At 46.4% G+C, this 23,096-nt stretch overlaps 1 protein-coding gene and 1 non-coding gene across 2 annotated transcripts in view; both read right to left on the bottom strand.

Moving 5' to 3' along the window:
- The window catches only part of LOC134933420 (matrin-3-like), a 221,607-nt gene that overhangs the window by 173,023 nt on the left and 25,488 nt on the right, over positions 1–23,096 (bottom strand). The window contains exons 3-5 of the mRNA XM_063928616.1: positions 20,596–21,479; positions 12,733–12,794; positions 5,561–5,587 (exon numbers count right to left, since the gene is read on the bottom strand). Of these exons, the coding sequence (XP_063784686.1) occupies positions 5,561–5,587; positions 12,733–12,794; positions 20,596–21,417 (911 nt within the window). The 5' untranslated portion in view covers positions 21,418–21,479. The remainder of the gene's footprint in view (positions 1–5,560; positions 5,588–12,732; positions 12,795–20,595; positions 21,480–23,096) is intronic.
- Positions 3,578–3,692, bottom strand: LOC134938651 (U5 spliceosomal RNA). The gene has a single exon (XR_010181167.1). It is a non-coding gene; the product is annotated as a U5 spliceosomal RNA (small nuclear RNA).

Here is a 23,096-nt window from a genome sequence, read left to right on the forward strand (position 1 = left end):
GTGGGCGTCCAGTGCCCCCTATGGATTCAAAGAAAAGGATTTACCTGGTAAGTACCAAAATCCTATTTTCTTTTTCATCCACTAGGGGTCACTGGAGTACTCTTGGGACGTACCAAAGCTTCCCTCGTGGGCGGGAGAGCTGTTTGACACTTGTAACAGTAGGCAGCCAAAGCTAGATGCTGATGCCGCAACCATTCATAACGTGTAAACGTGGTGCACTGAAGGCTATGTAGCCGCGTCGTAGACGCTCCACGACCCGCTGGGTGTGACATTCCCACAGAACCTGTGGGATGAGCTATTACTGACGTAGGCGATTGTAACTTAGCCTTAAAGTAAGCCTGACTTGTAGTCATTATTATCCAACTGGATAATGTCTGCTGAGAAACTGGTTAACCCCAGTTGGCAGCATCCTAGAGAACAAACAACGTATCCGTATCACGTACTGTAGACGTTCGGGACATATATAAACGCATAATGCGTGTACCACATTCAGAATTCTAGAATGTGCTGTCCACACAGGAACCACTATTGGTATATTGATGTGAAGAATAAGAAAGCGGAATTCGTCCGAAGATCTGCTTGTCATGAGAAAACTCAAATACGGTGGCTTGGAATACAAGGCACCCAAATATGAAAACAAAACCCTTGCCGAAGCTAAGGCTAGAAGAAAAATGTTTTCCCAAGTGAGAAACTTAATCCCCATTTGTTGTAAGGGTTCAAAATATGAAAACTGTAAGAAATCTGAACCCAACCTCAAGTCACCTGGCGCTGTAGGTGAGATAAATGTAGGCTGCACTTTGATGACACCTTGTAGAAAGGTGTGTACAGACGCAATAGAGCCAAACGTCTTTGAAAATAAGTTGACCACACAGATACCTGCACCCTCAGTGCAGATAAACGCAGTTTTCCATCCCACCCCGTTTAACAGAATACGGGTAACTTGAAGGATGATGTCGGAAACTTCCGAGCTTTACCACCTATGTAAGCACACCAAATTTTGTAATAATGAGCTGCCTTAAGCGGCTTACTAGCTCGTAACATGGTTGGTATATACTGTAATGCCCTATTTCTTTTCTTAAGAGGGCGGTCTGAACCCTCACCCCGTCAACCGCAGCTGCGGTACATAGGTAATAGGTACATAGGTAACTATGGATAAAAGAACGTTCCCTGTTGTAACAGGTTGGACGTATTATGAGCGGGCCAAGATCGTGTGCAAGTATTCCTTGGAGATTCGAGAAGCAAGCTCTCCGAAACCCATGAGATATCACTAGTATGACTGTGACGAACTGTCTTATGATCCGTTTTGGCAACGGAGAGAGCAGCGGAAAATGGTGGAGCCAGATACACGATGCTGAATGACCACACGAATGTGAGAGACTCCACCGCCACTGCCCTTGTGATCTGTCGTTTTGTACACATACTGAGCTTTTGTAATTGTGGCGAGATGCCATCATGTATACCTGAGGGTAACCCCCTTCTGTGGACTCACATATGAAACACCTCTGGATTTAATGTCCAGTTTTCAGGATCTAAATCCTGACGGGTGAGATCATCTGTCTAACAGATGTCCACTCACGGAATGAACTCCCTTGACATTATCACATAATGGTGTTCTGGGCAATTGAGGATTCGAGTTACCTGCCGCATTGCCATGCGGCTTCTTGGTTCTCCCTGGTTGTTGTGTATGCAACTGCCGTTGCTTTGTCTGACTGCCCTTGGTCAGACTGAAAGCGAAGCATGTAGTGCATTGTAAAATGCACGGAGTTCCAGGACATTTATCGACAGCAATCTGTCGTGATCCATTTTAGAACCTCTGTCGCTGATCTTTTTTAACTACAACTCCTGAACCTCTGAGACTCTCGTCCAGAGTATATACACCCTCGCTCCTCTGTGGGAAACGCGAGTGAAGGCCGGCGAACTAAAACGCTTTGAAACACATTATTCTTAACAGGCGAATACACCAATGTACCGCTAGTGTGCGTGTTTTGCACTAATTACTAGATGTACATTTGTTCTTGCTGGTGTAGTAGGTAAATGTCTTTGATTTACCGTATTTATAATCTTACCTAGGAATTGACGTCGTTTAGACGGAATTAGATGCGATTGTTTTTGAACTTGATCTGCCACCGCAGTATACATTAGTAGCGCAAGTTAGAGGAACTTTGTTGAGACAGTTCTTATGAGCAGATCTTCTAAGATAGAGGAACTCTGTTGAGACAGTTCTTATGAGCAGATCGTCTATCAGGACTCTGAGATGAGCTATCATCACCAACATCACTTTGGTAAATACCCGAGGCGTTGACAAGAAACGGTAGACCTGAAATGGTTAATGGTTGTGGCGTTTTGCAAACGCTAGAACCTGTGATGAACCAACCGGAATGGGTAAATACGCATTGTGAAGATCAAGTGCAATTATGCATTTTGTGGCTCCAATAAGCAAATACTAACCGCAGAAAATCCATTTTCAAACTGCAGTAAGTGACTTGCTGATTGAGATTGCGACGGAGCTGTCTGGTTTTGCTCAAACAGAGGGGAATAAGTAACCCTGACTCTGTTGGTGTACTACTGCCTGGTTATAAAGACAGCTGAAAACCAGCAGAGACTAAATGGCAACCTGCCAAACCGTTCGACAGAGGCAGTCTTGTCCTTTAATCTGTAAATAGCTGAGACATCCATGAGTTGAAGTCTGGAAACCCCGCAAATGTAACATGTAAAGACGCGCTTTCACAATTGGAAAAGAGGTCATCAAACCACTGGCTTGCTGACTGTAGCGTCCTGTCGTTACAAGGCGTGACTGTTTTGTACCACCGCCTTGAAAAAACTGAAGTCTAAAGGGATTAAACGCCGGCACAAGTATTTCCGTTTTGATACTGGATGCGGTAATGGCTGAATATCAAATTTAGGACCAAACAAGCTCTGGCCTTGTCGTGCTGAAACTAGCGACGATGAAAAGTGAGAATCGAAGTAACCGGCGTTAGCAGAAGCTTTACAGATATACTCTGCAGCTTCTTTTAACAGTGATCTCATTATTTCCATACATAGAGTCTAGTGACCCAAATGTATCTTGGGTCTTTATAATGTTTGACACAGACGCATTTACCAATGGTGGATCGCGTCATTTTGGAAACGATTAAATAGTGGTTAGAGTCTACTCAGTCTCTGTAAAAATGGAGACATTGACTCACTGGGATTTAGCAATGTATGTTGTCAAAAACCCCGCACTATCTGAGTGCTGGGATAATGTACCCTTCTCACTCGTAGTTATCGGTGTGAGATTTGACATAGAATCGTGCATTAAATTATAAGACCAGTTAAATAAACACCATGGTACCCAAAGGGAAATTGGCCCTTTGGAAAGACTGTTAGAGCAGGCGGAGTACTTCCGAGACTCCGTTGTTACCGCTCTTTTAATTTGAATTGCCCATGCTTATAGGATTTTTAAAATTATTTTTAGTCTGCGCTAGAGCCTTACTCGCTATGCAGACAGACATCACAATAGGCAACGGACAGACACTTGCACGACTTATTGAAGTTATTATGTGTCATATATATATTTTTATTGCTTAAAAGCATATTAAGGCCAGCCGTAGCCAGGCATCAAAAAATTATATGAAACTCATGGTTGTTCCTCTCCACGGAAATCTTTAGTAAAAGGCGAAAGATTTATTCGATCTGAAGAGAAACCAGAGTATTCTTTATGTGAAAAGCAGTTCACATGGGCATGTGAAACCCGAACCAAATTCCCACTAACACCCCTGCGCCTCTGGTGGCTTAGAGATGTAGGGCAGGAATGTTCCAGAATTACAAACTGGAAAACAACAGGAAGCATGGTTAAAATGGCCCCTTTGCCATGCTGACCCTGATAATCACAGAACAAATTACAAATGTTTCCGTGTTAATATAGCCTATTATACAGTATAATCACAGGCCGAGTACAACACATGCTCTATGAATAAATATATATAAGCTCATAGCCTATGATAATTACAGACATTAATATATTTACACAGCATTAATATAGGCTCAATAGCCTATTCACAGACAGTAATATAGATTCAATAACCTATTACTGCCAGGACAGGTAACAATACCTTATAAATACCTGTGATATATATATATATATATATATACCCTGCTGTTCATATATTTGATCCGCCAGCTTCCACCGTGCCTCTTCCCCCCCTGTAACGTTGTGTGTCTGCGGGAAGCCTGCACTGGCATGTCACCGTCTCTGTACTGAGACTGAGGGAGCGTCTGCGGCCGTATGGCGCTGGGCGGCCGGACGTAGCTGGGCGGCCGAACTCTCTGCGGGAAGCCTGCACTGGCCCTTGTGGGTGGAAGGTGCTGGGTGGCCGGACGGAGCGGCGGTCATACTGAGACTGAGTATGGCTTCCCCCCTGCTGTGCGGCCGGACGGAGCTGGGCGGCCGAACGGAGCGCTGGGACGGGCGGCTTGATGTCACCGTCTCTGTCAGACGTAGCGGCTGGGCTTGGCGGCGTATGAGCGGCGAGGCAGCATATTAACCCCAACATAACGGGGCGGCAGCCTGCGCTGACCGCCCCGTTCCCCAGCCTACCTTGCTTGCTCCTGATCATGGCTGCGACGGGGCTTCTTATGTGTAAGCTCCGTCCAGCTTCAGTGATGTAACTCATGGCTGTGACGGGGCTTCTTCTGTGTAAGCTCCGTCCAGCTCTGTAGTCCTGGCTGCGACGGGGCTTCTATGTGTAAGCTCCGTCCAGCTTTCAGTCAGCTTTCCAGTGATCTATGGCTGCGACGGGGCTTCTTCTGTGCAAGCTCCGTCCAGCTCTCTAGTCCTGGCTGCTCTTTGCAGGAGCAGTGGGCTGTCTGTGGCTGTGAGGGTGCTCTTTGTGAGGACCGACACGCCATGCGCTGCCCGTGCAGCGGCACTATCCCGGACCCATGTCTTTCTTGAAACTGGGAAGGGATGTGCTATTAAAAAAAAATTAAAAATGAAAAATTAATAAAATCTTCCAACAAGTGTGGGAATCCCACAAGCCGATGTTAGTGCTTTGAGCACAGAAAAAACACTGGGTTCGTACACTAAGGTACTCTGGGATATGGAGGGGTGGAGAGTTCTAAATTTAAATATTCAGTGCCTTTGTTCTGCTACGCCGCCCATATCCCAAGAGTACTCCAGTGACCCCTAGTGGATGAAAAAGAAAAAAAACCTAAATTGAATACCCCCATCTTTATTGGTTAATGTCTCTTGGTCTGACAAGATTATAACTTGTTTAGGATTACTGTTTTTGCTATATGCCCTTTTTGGTCTTTGCTGCTCTCCTTTACTAAGAATACTACGGAATTTGTGTTTAGGCTACTGTGGCAACAAGCAACGGACGGTGGCAGCATCAGTGGGAGTCTTCATACCGGACCCACAGATTTACTGTAGTAGTGAAGAGGTGGCCACCATTCCTTGGTACATGCACAACAGTGAACACACTTTAAAAATGATGATTGTTAAAGGCAGATAGTAATTAAAATGGTACATGTTTGCTCTCAGGGAATTAGGGGTTTGATGAATTGCCATGTTCATACTTACAGTACAGGTCCAGTCCATTCTGGGCATCTAAACCATAAAAAAATAAAAAAATAAAATAAGATTTTACTTACCGATAAATCTATTTCTCGTAGTCCGTAGTGGATGCTGGGGACTCCGTCAGGACCATGGGGAATAGCGGCTCCGCAGGAGACAGGGCACAAAAGTAAAAGCTTTAGGATCAGGTGGTGTGCACTGGCTCCTCCCCCTATGACCCTCCTCCAAGCCTCAGTTAGGATACTGTGCCCGGACGAGCGTACACAATAAGGAAGGATTTTGAATCCCGGGTAAGACTCATACCAGCCACACCAATCACACTGTACAACCTGTGATCTGAACCCAGTTAACAGCATGATAACAGCGGAGCCTCTGAAAAGATGGCTCACAACAATAATAACCCGATTTTTGTAACAATAACTATGTACAAGTATTGCAGACAATCCGCACTTGGGATGGGCGCCCAGCATCCACTACGGACTACGAAAAATAGATTTATCGGTAAGTAAAATCTTATTTTCTCTGACGTCCTAGTGGATGCTGGGGACTCCGTCAGGACCATGGGGATTATACCAAAGCTCCCAAACGGGCGGGAGAGTGCGGATGACTCTGCAGCACCGAATGAGAGAACTCCAGGTCCTCTTTAGCCAGGGTATCAAATTTGTAGAATTTTACAAACGTGTTCTCCCCCGACCACGTAGCTGCTCGGCAGAGTTGTAATGCCGAGACCCCTCGGGCAGCCGCCCAGGATGAGCCCACCTTCCTTGTGGAATGGGCCTTGACAGATTTAGGCTGTGGCAGGCCTGCCACAGAATGTGCAAGTTGAAATGTGCTACAAATCCAACGAGCAATCGTCTGCTTAGAAGCAAGAGCACCCAGTTTGTTGGGTGCATACAGGATAACAGCGAGTCAGTTTTCCTGACTCCAGCCGTCCTGGAAACCTATATTTTCAGGGCCCTGACAACATCTAGCAACTTGGAGTCCTCCAAGTCCCTAGTAGCCGCAGGTACCACAATAAGCTGGTTCAGGTGAAACGCTGACACCACCTTAGGAAGAAACTGGGGACGAGTCCGCAGCTCTGCCCTGTCCGAATGGACAATCAGATATGGCTTTTGTGAGACCAAGCCGCCAATTCTGACACTCGCCTGGCCGAGGCCAGGGCCAACAGCATGGTCACTTTTCATGTGAGATATTTCAAATCCACAGATTTGAGCGGTTTTAAAATGTGATTTGAGGAATCCCAGAACTACGTTGAGATCCCACAGTGCCACTGAAGGCACAAAAAGGGGGTTGTATATGCAATACTCCCTTGACAAACTTCTGGACTTCAGGAACTGAAGGCAATTCTTTCTGGAAAAAAATTGACAGGGCCGAAATTTGAACCTTAATGGACCCCAATTTGAGGCCCATAGACACTCCTGTTTGCAGGAAATGCAGGAATCGACAGAGTTGAAATTTCTTCGTGGGGCCTTCCTGGCCTCACACCACGCAACATATTTTCGCCACATGTGGTGATAATGTTTTGCGGTCACCTCCTTCCTGGCTTTGACCAGGGTAGGAATGACCTCTTCCGGAATGCCTTTTTCCCTTAGGATCTGGTGTTCCACCGCCATGCCGTCAAACGCAGCCGCGGTAAGTCTTGGAACAGACCTGGTACTTGCTGAAGCAAGTCCCTTCTTAGCGGCAGAGGCCATGAGTCCTCTGTGAGCATTTCTTGAAGTTCCGGGTGCCACGTCCTTCTTGGCCAATCCGGAGCCACGAGTATAGTTCTTACTCCTCTACGTCTTATAATTCTCAGTACCTTGGTTATGAGAAGCAGAGGAGGGAACACATACACCAACTGGTACACCCACGGTGTTACCAGAACGTCCACAGATATTGCTTGAGGGTCTCTTGACCTGGCGCAATACCTGTCCAGTTTTTTGTTTAGGCGGGACGCCATCATGTCCACCTTTGGTCTTTCCCAACGGTTCACAATCATGTGGAATACTTCCCGATGAAGTCCCCACTCTCCCGGGTGGAGGTCGTGCCTGCTGAGGAAGTCTGCTTCCCAGTTGTCCACTCCCGGAATGAACACTGCCGACAGTGTTATCACATGATTTTTCGCCCAGCGAAGAATCCTTGCAGTTTCTGCCATTGCCCTCCTGCTTCTTGTGCCGCCCTGTCTGTTTACGTGGGCGACTGCCATGATGTTGTCCCACTGGATCAATACCGGCTGACCTTGAAGCAGAGGTCTTGCTAAGCTTAGAACATTGTAAATTGCCCTTAGCTCCAGTATATTTATGTGGAGAGAAGTCTCCAGACTTGATCACACTCCCTGGAAATTTTTTCCCTGTGTGACTGCTCCCCAGCCTCTCAGGCTGGCATCCGTGGTCACCAGGACCCAGTCCTGAATGCCGAATCTGCGGCCCTTTAGTAGATGAGTACTCTGCAGCTACCGCAGAAGAAACACCCTTGTCCTTGGAGACAGGGTTATCCGCTGATGCATCTGAAGATGCGATCCGGACCATTTTTCCAGCAGATCCCACTGAAAAGTTCTTGCGTGAAATCTACCGAATGGAATCGCTTCGTAAGAAGCCACCATTTTTCCCAGGACCCTTGTGCAATGATGCACTGACACTTTTCCTGGCTTTAGGAGGTTCCTGACTAGCTCGGATAACTCCCTGGCTTTCTTCTCCGGGAGAAACACCTTTTTCTGGACTGTGTCCAGAATCATCCCTAGGAACAGCAGACGTGTCGTCGGAAACAGCTGCAGTTTTGAAATATTTAGAATCCACCCGTGCTGTCGTAGCACTACTTGAGATAGTGCTACTCAGACCTCCAACTGTTCTCTGGACCTTGCCCCTATCAGGAGATCGTCCATTTTCTTTGAAGAAGAATCATCATTTCGGCCATTACCTTGGTAAGGACCCGGGGTGCCGTGGACAATCCAACCGGCAGCGTCTGAAACTGATAGTGACAGTTCTGTACCACGAACCTGAGGTACCCTTGGTGAGAAGGGCAAATTGGGACATGGAGGTAAGCATCCCTGATGTCCCGGGACACCATATAGTCCCCTTCTTCCTGGTTCGCTATCACTGCTCTGAGTGACTCCATCTTGATTTGAACCTTTGTATGTAAGTGTTCAACTATTTCAGATTTAGAATAGGTCTCACCGAGCCGTCTGGCTTCAGTACCACAATATAGTGTGGAATAATACCCCTTTCCTTGTTGTAGGAGGGGTACTTTGATTATCACCTGCTGGGAATACAGCTTGTGAATTGTTTCCACTACTGCCTCCCTGTCGGAGGGAGACGTTGGTAAAGCAGACTTCAGGAACCTGCGAGGGGGAGACGTCTCGAATTTCCAATCTGTACCCCTGGGATACTACTTGTAGGATCCAGGGGTCCACTTGCGAGTGAGCCCACTGCGTGCTGAAACTCTTGAGACGACCCCCCCCACCGCACCTGAGTCCGCTTGTACGGCCCCAGCGTCATGCTGAGGACTTGGCAGAAGCGGTGGAGGGCTTCTGTTTCTGGGAATGGGCTGCCTGCTGCAGTCTTCTTCCCTTTCCTCTATCCCATGGCAGATATGACTGGCCTTTTGCCCGCTTGCCCTTATGGGGACGAAAGGACTGAGGCTGAAAAGACGTTGTCTTTTTCTCCTTTATACGGCAATACTTCCATGTGCCGTTTGGAATCTGCATCACCTGACCACTGTCGTGTCCATAAACAACTTCTGGCAGATATGGACATCGCACTTACTCTTGATGCCAGAGTGCAGATATCCCTCTGTGCATCTCGCATATATAGAAATGCATCCTTTAAATGCTCTATAGTCAATAAAATACTGTCCCTGTCAAGGGTATCAATATTTTCAGTCAGGGAATCCGACCAAGCCACCACAGCGCTGCACATCCAGGCTGAGGCGATCGCTGGTCGCTGTATAACACCAGTATGTGTGTATATACTTTTTAGGATATTTTCCAGCCTCCTATCAGCTGGCTCCTTGAGGGCGGCCCTATCTGGAGACGGTACCGCCACTTGTTTTGATAAGCGTGTGAGCGCCTTATCCACCCTAAGGGGTGTTTCCCAATGCGCCCTAACTTCTGGCGGGAAAGGGTATACCGCCAATAATTTTCTATCGGGGGAAACCCACGCATCATCACACACTTCATTTAATTTATCTGATTCAGGAAAAACTACAGGTAGTTTTTTCACACTCCACATAATACCCTTTTTTGTGGTACTTGTAGTATCAGAAATATGTAACACCTCCTTCATTGCCCTTAACAAGTAACGTGTGGCCCTAAAGGAAAATACGTTTGTTTCTTCACCGTCGACACTGGAGTCAGTGTCCGTGTCTGTGTCGACCGACTGAGGTAAAAGGACGTTTTAACGCCCCTGACGGTGTTTGAGACGCCTGGACAGGTACTAATTGGTTTGCCGGCCGTCTCATGTCGTCAACCGACCTTGCAGCGTGTTGACATTATCACGTAATTCCTTAAATAAGCCATCCATTCCGGTGTCGACTCCCTAGAGAGTGACATCACCATTACAGGCAATTGCTCCGCCTCCTCACCAACATCGTCCTCATACATGTCGACACACACGTACCGACACACAGCACACACACAGGGAATGCTCTGATAGAGGACAGGACCCCACTAGCCCTTTGGGGAGACAGAGGGAGAGTTTGCCAGCACACACCAAAAACGCTATAATTATACAGGGACAACCTTTATATAAGTGTTTTTCCCTTATAGAATCTTAATATATATATAATCATATCGCCAAATAAGTGCCCCCCCTCTCTGTTTTAACCCTGTTTCTGTAGTGCAGTGCAGGGGAGAGCCTGGGAGCCTTCCCACCAGCATTTCTGTGAGGGAAAATGGCGCTGTGTGCTGAGGAGAATAGGCCCCGCCCCCTTTTCGGCGGGCTTCTTCTCCCGTTTTTCTGAGACCTGGCAGGGGTTAAATACATCCATATAGCCCCCAGGGGCTATATGTGATGTATTTTTAGCCAGAATAAGGTACTATCATTGCTGCCCAGGGCGCCCCCCCCAGCGCCCTGCACCCTCAGTGACCGTTGCTATGAAGTGTGCTGACAACAATGGCGCACAGCTGCAGTGCTGTGCGCTACCTTATGAAGACTGAAAAGTCTTCTGCCGCCGGTTTCTGGACCTCTTCACTTTTCGGCATCTGCAAGGGGGTCGGCGGCGCGGCTCCGGGACGAACCCCAGGGTGAGACCTGTGTTCCGACTCCCTCTGGAGCTAATGGTGTCCAGTAGCCTAAGAAGCCAATCCATCCTGCACGCAGGTGAGTTCACTTCTCTCCCCTAAGTCCCTCGATGCAGTGAGCCTGTTGCCAGCAGGACTCACTGAAAATAAAAAACCTAACAAAACTTTTACTCTAAGCAGCTCTTTAGGAGAGCCACCTAGATTGCACCCTTCTCTGCCGGGCACAAAAATCTAACTGAGGCTTGGAGGAGGGTCATAGGGGGAGGAGCCAGTGCACACCACCTGATCCTAAAGCTTTTACTTTTGTGCCCTGTCTCCTGCGGAGCCGCTATTCCCCATGGTCCTGACGGAGTCCCCAGCATCCACTAGGACGTCAGAGAAAAACATTTCATCAGATTATATAGAAAGGAAGATGGTGTTAGACACAGGTGGAATCATAGCGGATTCTTCTCTGGCATGCTGTACTCTTTCACAAAAGAAAATAGCGTACACGCCGGCACCCACTCATCACTGTACTAGAATTGCACCAAGTTTACACACCGCTACCATGACTACTAACTTGACTACTGTCTGAAATCTTTGGGGTCAATTCTATTCTCCGACAGTTGAATAGCGCCGGGAGTTTGCTCCCGGCACTATTCAATACAGCGACGAGTGACCCTCAATTGTCGGGAATTCTTCTCTCATCCCCGGGGGATGAGAGAAGAATTCCCAAGTGCTGCCTTGCGGCCGGCGCGAGGGCGATTGTCGGGAATCAGCCTTGCGCCGGGGAGTTAAATCGGAGAATGCCCGTTCTCTCGACAATTCAACCTGTTTAGTCGGCGAGAACGGGCCATCGCCGACTTAACTGGAGCTGAATTGAATAGCGTCGGGAGCTAATTCCCGGCGCTATTCAACTGTCGGAGAATAGAATTGACCCCCTTGTCCACACACAGAGCAAAGATCCAGAGTTCCAAGTGGCCAATTCACTGCCGGACTCGTTACACAGAGCATTTACCAGGGATTTGCATTTAACGAGAAAAAAACAAACCAACTGGACCACACGTTATGGGATGCTGCAGCACATGGCCAGCATTAACCCTGCAGAACTCAGAAAATACCCATAATTCATCAGACTGTGGGGATTAGCAGTAGAGAAATAATTTAAGAGGCAAATAAAACTCAATTCCATATGATGTACTAGGTTTAAAAGTTATACCAGCATTTTTTTATGGTTTGATACAACTGACACCACATCGCTATGTGTACACAACTATCATTCTGCAGTCTAGAGCATCTGTTACCTAGGAGAATGAAAGCTGGTCACGCAGAATCTAACTGTCACTACACCAGAATGAGGCAAGGAAGCAGTTTAAAAATGTAATCTTAAAAGCAACGAGAGGAGACAAATATAGATGTAAATGCTTCAGTAACATTTAGTTCATTATTTTGATATACAGTTGATCTATCGTCCGATGATTTGCTCTGTAAAAACAAGTGAAGGGGACAAATAATGCGTAAACATTATAGGAACCATCAGGGATAGCCAACCTGGATCATCAAGAGCTAAAACAGTTAATATTGCCAGGTCTCCTCACAGAATCACAAGTTAAGTAATTAGCTCCCTCTGTGGATCTTTTAAAATGTGTCTGAGTAATGACTACACCTGTGCACCTGCTAGGCGAGCTGGAAAACGTGAACTGTTGGTAGCTCTCGAGGACTAGGGTTGGCTACCACTGAACTATATTCTCCCCCATAGTCCTTTAGTGCATGATTTGCAATTCAGCACAGACATAGCGTCAACTGTTAACGCACATTTTTGTTGTCACTACTGCAGTATTCCCAGCAGGCCATATCTGCAGCACACTGCATGGATAACCACCCCCCCCCCCCCCCACCTTGGAGTGCTCGCATCCACATAAACACACTTAATACATTTTAAAATTAGATATATTAAAGAATGCAAAAATACTCAACATACATTTGAAGCTGCTGGAGGCGTTGTCTACTATGTGCCCGACCCTTAACATGGTCATTCCAATGCTGCAAGAACAGCAAAAATTAGCATCACAGATCACTGAACATATACATGTCACTCATGGGTACACTAAAAAAATAAACAAATAGAGTGCGCTGTCAACGGCAGCCTGTACAGGGAAGGTCAGTTCCCTCAACAATGTATACAAAGAAGAAAAGTACTGGCGCCGGCTGTAATGCAAAACACAATAAATAAAATATAAAGTATATCTTTTAATATATCCAACTACAATAAAATATTCTATCTCGCAAGGATAAAACAATGAATTGATAAAAATAAATCTGTAGGATGCCACAGAGATAAACCCTTTCAAGTGAAATGTCCACAATTCCTGGCTAGGACACTGTTCCACATTTGCCCACAAGTGGAACGGATGTAAAAATAAGAATTTACTTACCGATAATTCTATTTCTCGGAGTCCGTAGTGGATGCTGGGGTTCCTGAAAGGACCATGGGGAATAGCGGCTCCGCAGGAGACAGGGCACAAAAGTAAAGCTTTTCCGATCAGGTGGTGTGCACTGGCTCCTCCCCCTATGACCCTCCTCCAGACTCCAGTTAGGTACTGTGCCCGGACGAGCGTACACAATAAGGGAGGAATTTTGAATCCCGGGTAAGACTCATACCAGCCACACCAATCACACCGTACAACTTGTGATCTAAACCCAGTTAACAGTATGATAACAAAAGGAGCCTCTGAAAGACGGCTTCCTACAACAATAACCCGATTTTTGTAACAATAACTATGTACAAGTATTGCAGAATAATCCGCACTTGGGATGGGCGCCCAGCATCCACTACGGACTCCGAGAAATAGAATTATCGGTAAGTAAATTCTTATTTTCTCTATCGTCCTAGTGGATGCTGGGGTTCCTGAAAGGACCATGGGGATTATACCAAAGCTCCCAAACGGGCGGGAGAGTGCGGATGACTCTGCAGCACCGAATGAGAGAACTCCAGGTCCTCTTTTTGCCAGGGTATCAAATTTGTAGAATTTTACAAACGTGTTCTCCCCCGACCACGTAGCTGCTCGGCAGAGTTGTAATGCCGAGACCCCTCGGGCAGCCGCCCAAGATGAGCCCACCTTCCTTGTGGAATGGGCATTTACATATTTTTTGCTGTGGCAAGCCTGCCACAGAATGTGCAAGCTGAATTGTACTACAAATCCAACGAGCAATAGTCTGCTTAGAAGCAGGAGCACCCAGCTTGTTGGGTGCATACAGGATAAACAGCAAGTCAGATTTCCTGACTCCAGCCGACCTGGAAACTATATTTTCAGGGCCCTGACAACATCCAGCAACTTGGAGTCCTCCAAGTCCCTAGTAGCCGCAGGTACCACAATAAGCTGGTTCAGGTGAAACGCTGACACCACCTTAGGGAGAAACTGGGGACGAGTCCACAGCTTTGCTCTGTCCGAATGGACAATCAGATATGGCTTTGTGAGATAAAGCCGCCAATTCTGACACTCGCCTGGCCGAGGCCAGGACCAACAGCATGGTCGCTTTCCATGTGAGATATATCAAATCCACAGATTTGAGTTGTTTAAACCAATGTGATTTTAGGAATCCCAAACTACGTTGAGATCGCCCAGTGCCACTGGAGACATCAAAAGGGGGTTGTATATGCAGTACTCCCTTAACAACTTCTGGACTTCAGGAACTGAAGCCAATTTCTTTCTGGAAGAAAATCGACCGGTCGAAATTTGAACCTTAATGGACCCCAATTTGAGACCCATATACACTCCTGTTTGCAGGAAATGTAGGAATTAACCTACCGGTAGTTGAAATTCTTCCGTGGAGCCTTCCTGGCCTCACACCATGGAACACATTTTCACCTAAGCAGTGATAATGTTGTGCGGTCACCTCCTTCCTGGCTCTGACCAGGGTAGGGATGACCTCTTCCGGAATGCCTTTTTCCCTTAGGATCCGGCGTTCACCCGTCAACGCGGCTGCGGTAAGTCATGGAACAGACATGATTCTTGCTGAATCAAGATCCTTTCTAGTATCTCTTGAAGTTCCGGGTACCAAGTTCTTCTCGGCCAAACCGGAGCCACGAGTATAGTTCTTACTCCTCTCCTTCCTATCATTCTCCATACACTGGGTATGAAAGGCAGAGGAGGGAACACATACACCGACTGGTACACCCACGGTGTTACCAGAGCGTCCCAGCTATTGCCTGAGGGTCTCTAGACCTGGCGCTTCATGTGGGACGCCATCATAACCACCTTTGGTCTTTCCCAACGGTTTACAAACATGTGGAAACTTCCAGATGAAGTTCCCACTTTTCCGGGTGGAATTCATTCATGCTGAGGAAATCTTCCTAGTTGTCCACTCCCGGAATGAACACTGCTGACAGTGTTATCACATGATTTTTCGCCCAGCGAAGAATCCTTGCTGTCATTGCCCTCCTGCTTCTTGTGCCGCCCCGTCTGTTTACGTGGGCGACTGCCATGATGATGTCCTACTGGATCAGCACCGGTTGACTTTGAAGCAGAGGTCTTCCTAGGCTCAGAGCATCGTAAATTGCCCTTAGCTCCAGTATATTCATGTGGAGAGAAATCTCCAGACTTGACCACACTTCCTTGGAAATTTCTTCCCTGTGTGACTGTTCCCCAGCCTCTCAGACTGGCATCCGTGGTCACCAGAACACAGTCCTGAATGCTGAACGTGCTGCCCTCTAGAAGATGAGCACTCTGCAGCCCCCACAGAAGAGACACCCTTGTCCTTGGAGACAGGGTTATCCGCTGATGCATCTGAAGATGCGATCCGGACCATTCGTCCCGCAAATCCCCCTGAAAAGTTTTTGCGTGAGATCTGCCGAATGGAATCGCTTCGTAAGAAGCCACCATTTTTCCCAGGACTCCTGTGCATTGATGCACTGATACTTGGCCTGGTTTTAGGAGGTTTCTGACTAGGTCGGATAACTCCCTGGCTTTCCCCTCCAGGAGAAATACCTCTTTCTGGACTATGCCCAGAATCATTCCTAGGAACAGCAGACGTATCATCGGAAAACAGCTGCGATTTTTGGAATATTTAGAATCCACTCATGCTGTCGTAGAACTACTTTAGATAGTTCTTTTCCGACCTCCAACTGTTCTCTGGAAACTTGCCCCTTTCAGGATATCGTCCAAGTAAGGGATAATTAAGATGCCTTTCTTCTTTTAAGAATCATCTTTTCGGCCATTACCTTGGTAAAGGCCCGGGGTGCCGTGGATAATTCAACGGCAGCGTCTGAAACTGATATTGACAGTTCTGTATCACGAACCAGAGGTACCCTTGTTGAGAAGGGCAAATTTGGACATGGAGGTAATCCTTGATGTCCAGGGACACCATATAGTCCCCTTTTTTCCGGTTCTCTATCACTGCTCTGAGTGACTCCATCTTGATTTGAACCTTTTTATGTAAGTGTTCAAAGATTTCAGATTTAGACTATGTCTCACCAAGCCGTCTGGCTTCAGTACCACAATATAGTGTGGAAGACTAATACCCTTTTCCTTGTTGTAGGAGGGGTACTTTGATTATCACCTGCTGGAAATACAGCTTGTGAATTTTTTCCCAATACAGCCTCCCTGTCGGAGGGAGCCGTTGGTAAAGCAGGCTTCAGGAACCTGCGAGGAAAAAATGTCTCGACTCTCCAATCTGTACCCCTGGGATAATACTTGTACGATCTAGGGGTCAACTTGCGAGTGATCCCACTGCGCGCTGAGACTCTTGAGACTAACCCCCCACCTCACCTGAGTCCGCTTGCACGGCCCCAGCGTCACGCTGAGGACTTGGCAGACGCGGTGGAGGGCTTCTTTTCCTGGGAAGGGGCTGCCTGCTGCAGTCTACTTCCCTTTCCTCTATGTCTGGGCAGATATGACTGGCCTTTTGCCCGCTTGCCCACATGGGAAACGGAAGGATTGAGGCTGAAAAGACAGTGTCTTTTTCTGCTGAGATGTAACTTGGGGTAAAAAGGTTGGATTTCCCAGCTGTAGCCGTGGCCCCCAGGTCCGATGGACCGACCCCAAATAACTCCTTCCCTTTATACGGCAATACTTCCATGTGCCGTATGGGATCTGTATCACCTGACCACTGTCGTGTCCATGACATCTTCTGGGAGATATGGACAACGCACTTATCTTGATGCCAGAGTGCAAATATCCCTCTGTGCATCTCGCATACATATATATAGAATGCATCCTATTAAATGCTCTATATCAATAAAATATTTTTAGTCAGGGAATTCGACCAAGCCAACCCAGCACTGCATCTCCAGGCTGATGGCGATCGCTGGTCGCAGTATAACCACCGTATGTGTGTATATACTTTTTAGGATATTTTTCCAGCTGCCTATCAGCTGGCTCCTTGAGGGCGGCCGTATCTGGAGACAGTAACGCCACTTGATAAGCGTGTGAGCGCCTTATCCACCCTAAGGGGTGTTTCCCAACGCGCCCTAACTTCTGGCGGGAAAGGGTATAACGCCAATATTTGCTATCGGGGTAAACCCACGCATCATCACACACTTCATTTTATTTTATCTGATTCAGGAAAAACTACAGGTAGTTTTTTCACTCCCACATAATACCCTTTTTTGTGGTACTTGTAGTATCAGAAATATGTAACACCTCCTTCATTGCCCTTAACGTGTGGCCCTAATGAGGAATACGTTTGTTTATTCACCGTCGACACTGGATTCAGTGTCCGTGTCTGTGTCGACCGACTGAGGTAAATGGGCGTTTTTTTTTTGTTTTGTTTTTTTAAAAACCCCTGACGGTGTTTCTGAGACGCCTGGACCGGTACTAATTGTTTGTCGGCCGTCTCATGTCGTCAACCGACCTTGCAGCGTGTTGACATTTTCACGTAATTCCCTAAATAAGCCATCCATTCCGGTGTCGACTCCCTAGAGAGTGACATCACCATTACAGGCAATTTCTCCGCCTCCTCCAACATCGTCCTCATACATGTCGACACACACGTACCGACACACAGCACACACACCTGGAATGCTCTGACAGAGGACAGGACCCCACTAGCCCTTTGGAGAGACAGAGGGAGAGTTTGCCAGCACACACCAAAAAACGCTATAATTACATAGGGACAACCTTATATAAGTGTTTCTCCCTAATAGCATCTTTATATATATATATTTATATCGCCAATTAGTGCCCCCCTCTCTGTTTAAACCCTGTTTCTGTAGTGCAGTGCAGGGGAGAGCCTGGGAGCCTTCTCTCCAGCCTTTCTGCGAGAGAAAAAATGGCGCTGTGTGCTGAGGAGATAGGCCCCGCCCCTTTTCCGGCGGGCTCGTCTCCCGCTTTTAGTGAAGTTTGGCAGGGGTTAAATATCTCCATATAGCCTCTGGGGGCTATATGTGAGGTATTTTTAGCCAGTATATAGGTTTACATTTGCCTCCCAGGGCGCCCCCCCCCAGCGCCCTGCACCCTCAGTGACAGCGTGTGAAGTGTGCTGAGAGGAAAATGGCGCACAGCTGCAGTGCTGTGCGCTACCTTTAGAAGACTGTCAGAGTCTTCAGCCGCCGATTCTGGACCTCTTCTAACTTCAGCATCTGCAAGGGGGCCGGCGGCGCGGCTCCGGTGACCATCCAGGCTGTACCTGTGATCGTCCCTCTGGAGCTGATGTCCAGTAGCCAAGAAGCCAATCCATCCTGCACGCAGGTGAGTTCACTTCTTCTCCCCTCAGTCCCTCGTTGCAGTGATCCTGTTGCCAGCAGGACTCACTGTAAAATAAAAAACCTAAGCTAAACTCTCTAAGCAGCTCTTTAGGAGAGCCACCTAGAATTGCACCCTTCTCGGCCGGGCACAAAAATCTAACTGGAGTCTGGAGGAGGGTCATAGGGGGAGGAGCCAGTGCACACCACCTGATCGGAAAAGCTTTACTTTTGTGCCCTGTCTCCTGCGGAGCCGCTATTCCCCATGGTCCTTTCAGGAACCCCAGCATCCACTAGGACGATAGAGAAAAACTTTTTACCAGACTTGCTTCCGGATACAAGTCCCCTAGGAGTCCCATGCAAATAGGGTCCAGATAGCAGATGGGGGTAAGGCCGGGTCTGTGACGAACTTGTGTCGGAATTTGATCCAGTGGATGCCAGTGGGTCCAAATAACACCAGGAGGTGGATAAGGGTGCTGGTACTTGTGGCCTACAGAGAAGAGCCAAACGCGTTGGAAGCTGAGGAAGCTGGCACCCATCAGACCAGCGAAACGCGTTGGCTCTTCTCTGTAGGACCACAAGTACCAGCACCCTTATCCACCTCCTGGCGTTATTTGGACCCACTGGCATCCACTGTATCAAATTCCGACACAAGTTCGTCACAGACTCGGCCTTACCCCCATCTGCTATCTGGACCCTATTTGCATGGGACTCCTAGGGGACTTGTATCCGGAAGCAAGTCTGGTAAAAAGTTTTTTACATCCATTCCACTTGTGGGCAAATGTGGAACAGTGTCCTAGCCAGGAATTGTGGACATTTCACTTGAAAGGGTTTATCTCTGTGGCATCCTACAGATTTATTTTTATCAATTCATTGTTTTATCCTTGCGAGATAGAATATTTTATTGTAGTTGGATATATTAAAAGATATACTTTATATTTTATTTATTGTGTTTTGAATTACAGCCGGCGCCAGTACTTTTCTTCTTCATGTGTACACTGTCCAACAAGTAAGCCAGGGGCCAAAAGTCCAGGCCTCCAAACCTATTCATGGCAGACTTCCCTTGAGAAACTATTACATGTAATAAGCCTTGTTGTGTTTCTGCCATAGGTCAAACATTGCACTTTGCTAGGCTAAAACACATTCCAAAATCAATCCCACTGCCTGATAAAGGAAATCAACCATGGTAAAGTCAGTATAGCGTGAAGTCTTCAAAATTGCTTACATCAAAAAGGGAACAGCCCCCATCCCCCCCCCCCCCCAAAAAAAAGGTAACTAGCGATGACGTTGTTCCACTTCTGCTTAATGAGCAGACCGTATGGGCGAATATCAGATCTCAGAATATGTTGAAAACCGGTTTCAAAATACGACCGTTAATTTCCAGTCCAAGCTTCCAAAAAAAAAAAAAAAAGTGTGACCCATCTGAAGCCCTTAATATCATGAACACACACCATTCATAAAAGCAGCCATCGTTACTTGGTTTCTGCAGGGTCTTAAATATTTCTTCAGGAGTTTTAGTTAAAAAAAAAAAAATACCATGTGCTTTATCTAGGTTGGTTTAGCTCTTAGGACTTGAACCTTCTATACAAATGACTGGGAGAAAATAAAAAAGGTTCATTTTAAGCATCTTGGCCATGTGGTACCTTGGATTTACCTAGCCTTGCATTGTTTAGAAAGTATTGGGTATGAAACGGTATAAAAAGATAGTCCGAGATCGCAATCTGGACAGGATTGTTTACATGTATTTAAAGATTCTGTATATCCTAGTTCAAAGCTTGCTTCCACAATCTCAACATCTCATTAGCAACATGACTGCAGCATGAAGGTCTGTATGAAATGCCTGTACATAAAAGGTTTCTGAAGTATAAAAAATAACTGCATTAATTGGGAGTCAGAAGGAGAGAAACCTGAAAGGAAGTCTGGGGATAGATGTTTGTGACAAAGAACTGTTACCTGGCAGATGATAGCAAGCATGTGAAAAAGTATAATTTTTTTGTACACACCAAGCTTGACTTTTAATGCTAACTGAAGAAAATCAGTCATTTGATTTTTTTTTTTTTTCTTTAAAGGCAGAAATAACCACTTTAAGTGTTTTGTACAACCAAATACAAACATCATGAGACTTGAGAATTCAAACAGATAACGGAGCTAGGAATAACTCACCTGCTGCGAAACAATTTGTATATCACAGAGAGAACAGAGATAAGGAAAGCCTTTGGGTGGCACTCCAAGCAAATCATTAACTTTTGAATTGTAAGGCATTCCACTGGTCTGTTCATGCATAGATCTTTCTTGTGACTGGCTGAAGCCCATGCGTTTATAGTCATTATCAACCTTATGATAAGACGCATCAGATCGGAAACGCTCTCCTCTAAGCCTCTCCCGTTCTCTTAACCTGCCCTCAAACTCAAGTCTATCGCGATAAGCAGGATCTCCATAACGGCTCCCATGGCCGTAGTCAACCACAGTGTCAAGACCTGATGAGCGATCATTAAAATGATCTCTTCTGAAGGGTCTTGTGTCATCACTAGAAACTCTCAATGGCTCACGAGAAGGCCTCTCTCTCAAATTCTGTTTAGCCATTTCTTCTGACCTCTTCTTCTTAAGATCCAGAATGATCTTTGGCAAATTTTTAGGAGTGATCTTTTCCACAGGGTAGCGACTCAATTCATCCAAATCCTTGGAAGAAAGACCAAAGCTGGCCAAAATCTTACTGGTGTCATCAGGTTCAATCTTGGGCTGAGAAGATGAAGGGGGAGCAGGTCTGTTACCATGGCCAAATATAGGCGGTAAGCCTTGAGAAGAGTTGGTAGACCACATGCCATGAGAGTCTTGATGACTAAACTTAGAGGTGGAACCTGGGTTCATCAAGTGGGAAGGGCGACCTGAACCTTGGCTCATCCGTCCATGACCGGTTGGTAGGTTTAAGGACGGATTGGCTGAGAGACCCATTCCTGAAGAGTCGTGTCTGTGATGGGAAGTCATCTCTCTTAAATCTCGGCTTAAGGATGGATGCAAAAACGACTTGGGCAATGTAGTACTAGTCTCTGGTTTGAGAAGAAAAAAAAAAAAAAAAAAATGAGAATGTCCCACAAGTATATATACACTTGTGGTAACTGTAAAGACGGTGTGAGAGATTCTTTAAATCAGAAAAACACCAAACAATTCTGTAGAAAAACAAGTGATTTTAGCCAAACACAAGTTGGGATACCATTGTAACAAAAATTTAAAAAAAAATAAAAAAAAAAGTTAACACATTACTAAAAACACAACAGTTCCCCAAACTCTTCCTAGCAACAACTGAACAGTTGGTGACTAGATAATAGAGTGGAAGCTGTAAGGCAAAGATAATATTTACTGAAATGTGAAATATGACATTTAACATTAAAATGGATTTTCTTGCTTATAACCAATTTTTTTTTATTTTTTTTTTGGGGGGGGGGGGGGTTTACTTTTCTAAGAGGTAGTGTGCATTCCAAATTTACACAACTTTCAGCATTTATAAGAGGTGTCCATCATCAGGTAATTCATAGAAGGTGAAAAATAAGACTTTAAACCTACCAGTAAATCTTTTTCTAGTAGTCCGTGGAGGATGCTGGGGACTCCGTAAGGACCATGGGATATAGACTGGCTCCGCAGGAGACATGGGCACTATAAAGAACTTTTAGTATGGGTGTGCACTGGCTCCTCCCTCTATGCCCCTCCTCCAGACCTCAGTTAGAGAACTGTGCCCAGAGGAGATGGACAATATGAGGAAAGTATTTTGATAATCTAAGGGCAAGATTCATACCAGCCCACACCAATCATACCATATAACCTGGAATACACATAACCAGTTAACAGTATGAACAAATAACAGTATCAGTCAAAGACCGATTCCAACTGTAACATAACCCTTACGTAAGCAATAACTATATACAAGTCTTGCAGTTCCAGTCCGCACTGGGACGGGCGCCCAGCATCCTCTACGGACTAGGAGAAAAAGATTTACCGGTAGGTTTATAATCTTATTTTCTCTTACGTCCTAGAGGATGCTGGGGACTCCATAAGGACCATGGGGTTTATACCAAAGCTCCAGATCGGGCGGGAGAGTGCGGATGACTCTGCAGCACCGACTGAGCAAATGCGAGGTCCTCGTCAGCCAGGGTATCAAACTTGTAGAATTTTGCAAAAGTGTTTGAACCCGACCAAGTAGCTGCTCGGCAAAGCTGTAATGCCGAGACACCTCGGGCAGCCGCCCAAGACGAGCCCACCTTCCTAGTGGAATGGGCCTTCACAGAGTTTGGTAACGGCAATCCAGCCATAGAATAAGCCTAAATAGTGTTACAGATCCAGCGAGCAATAGTCTGCTTTGAAGCAGGCGCGCCAATCTTGTCGGCTGCATACAGGACAAACAGAGCCTCTGTTCTCCTAACCCTAGCCGTTCTGGCTACATAAATTTTTAAGGCCCTGACTACATCCAGGGACTTGGAGTCCTCCAAGTCACTCGTAGCCACAGGCACCACGATAGGTTGGTTCATATGAAATGAAGACACTACCTTAGGTAGAAATTGAGGACGAGTCCTCAATTCCGCTCTATGCACATGAAAAATCAAATAGGGGTTCTTGTGAGACAAGGCCGCAAATTCTGACACACGCCTTGCAGATGCCAAGGCCAACAACAT

Source organism: Pseudophryne corroboree, chromosome 6 (assembly GCF_028390025.1).
Source record: "Pseudophryne corroboree isolate aPseCor3 chromosome 6, aPseCor3.hap2, whole genome shotgun sequence".
NCBI lineage: Eukaryota > Metazoa > Chordata > Amphibia > Anura > Myobatrachidae > Pseudophryne > Pseudophryne corroboree.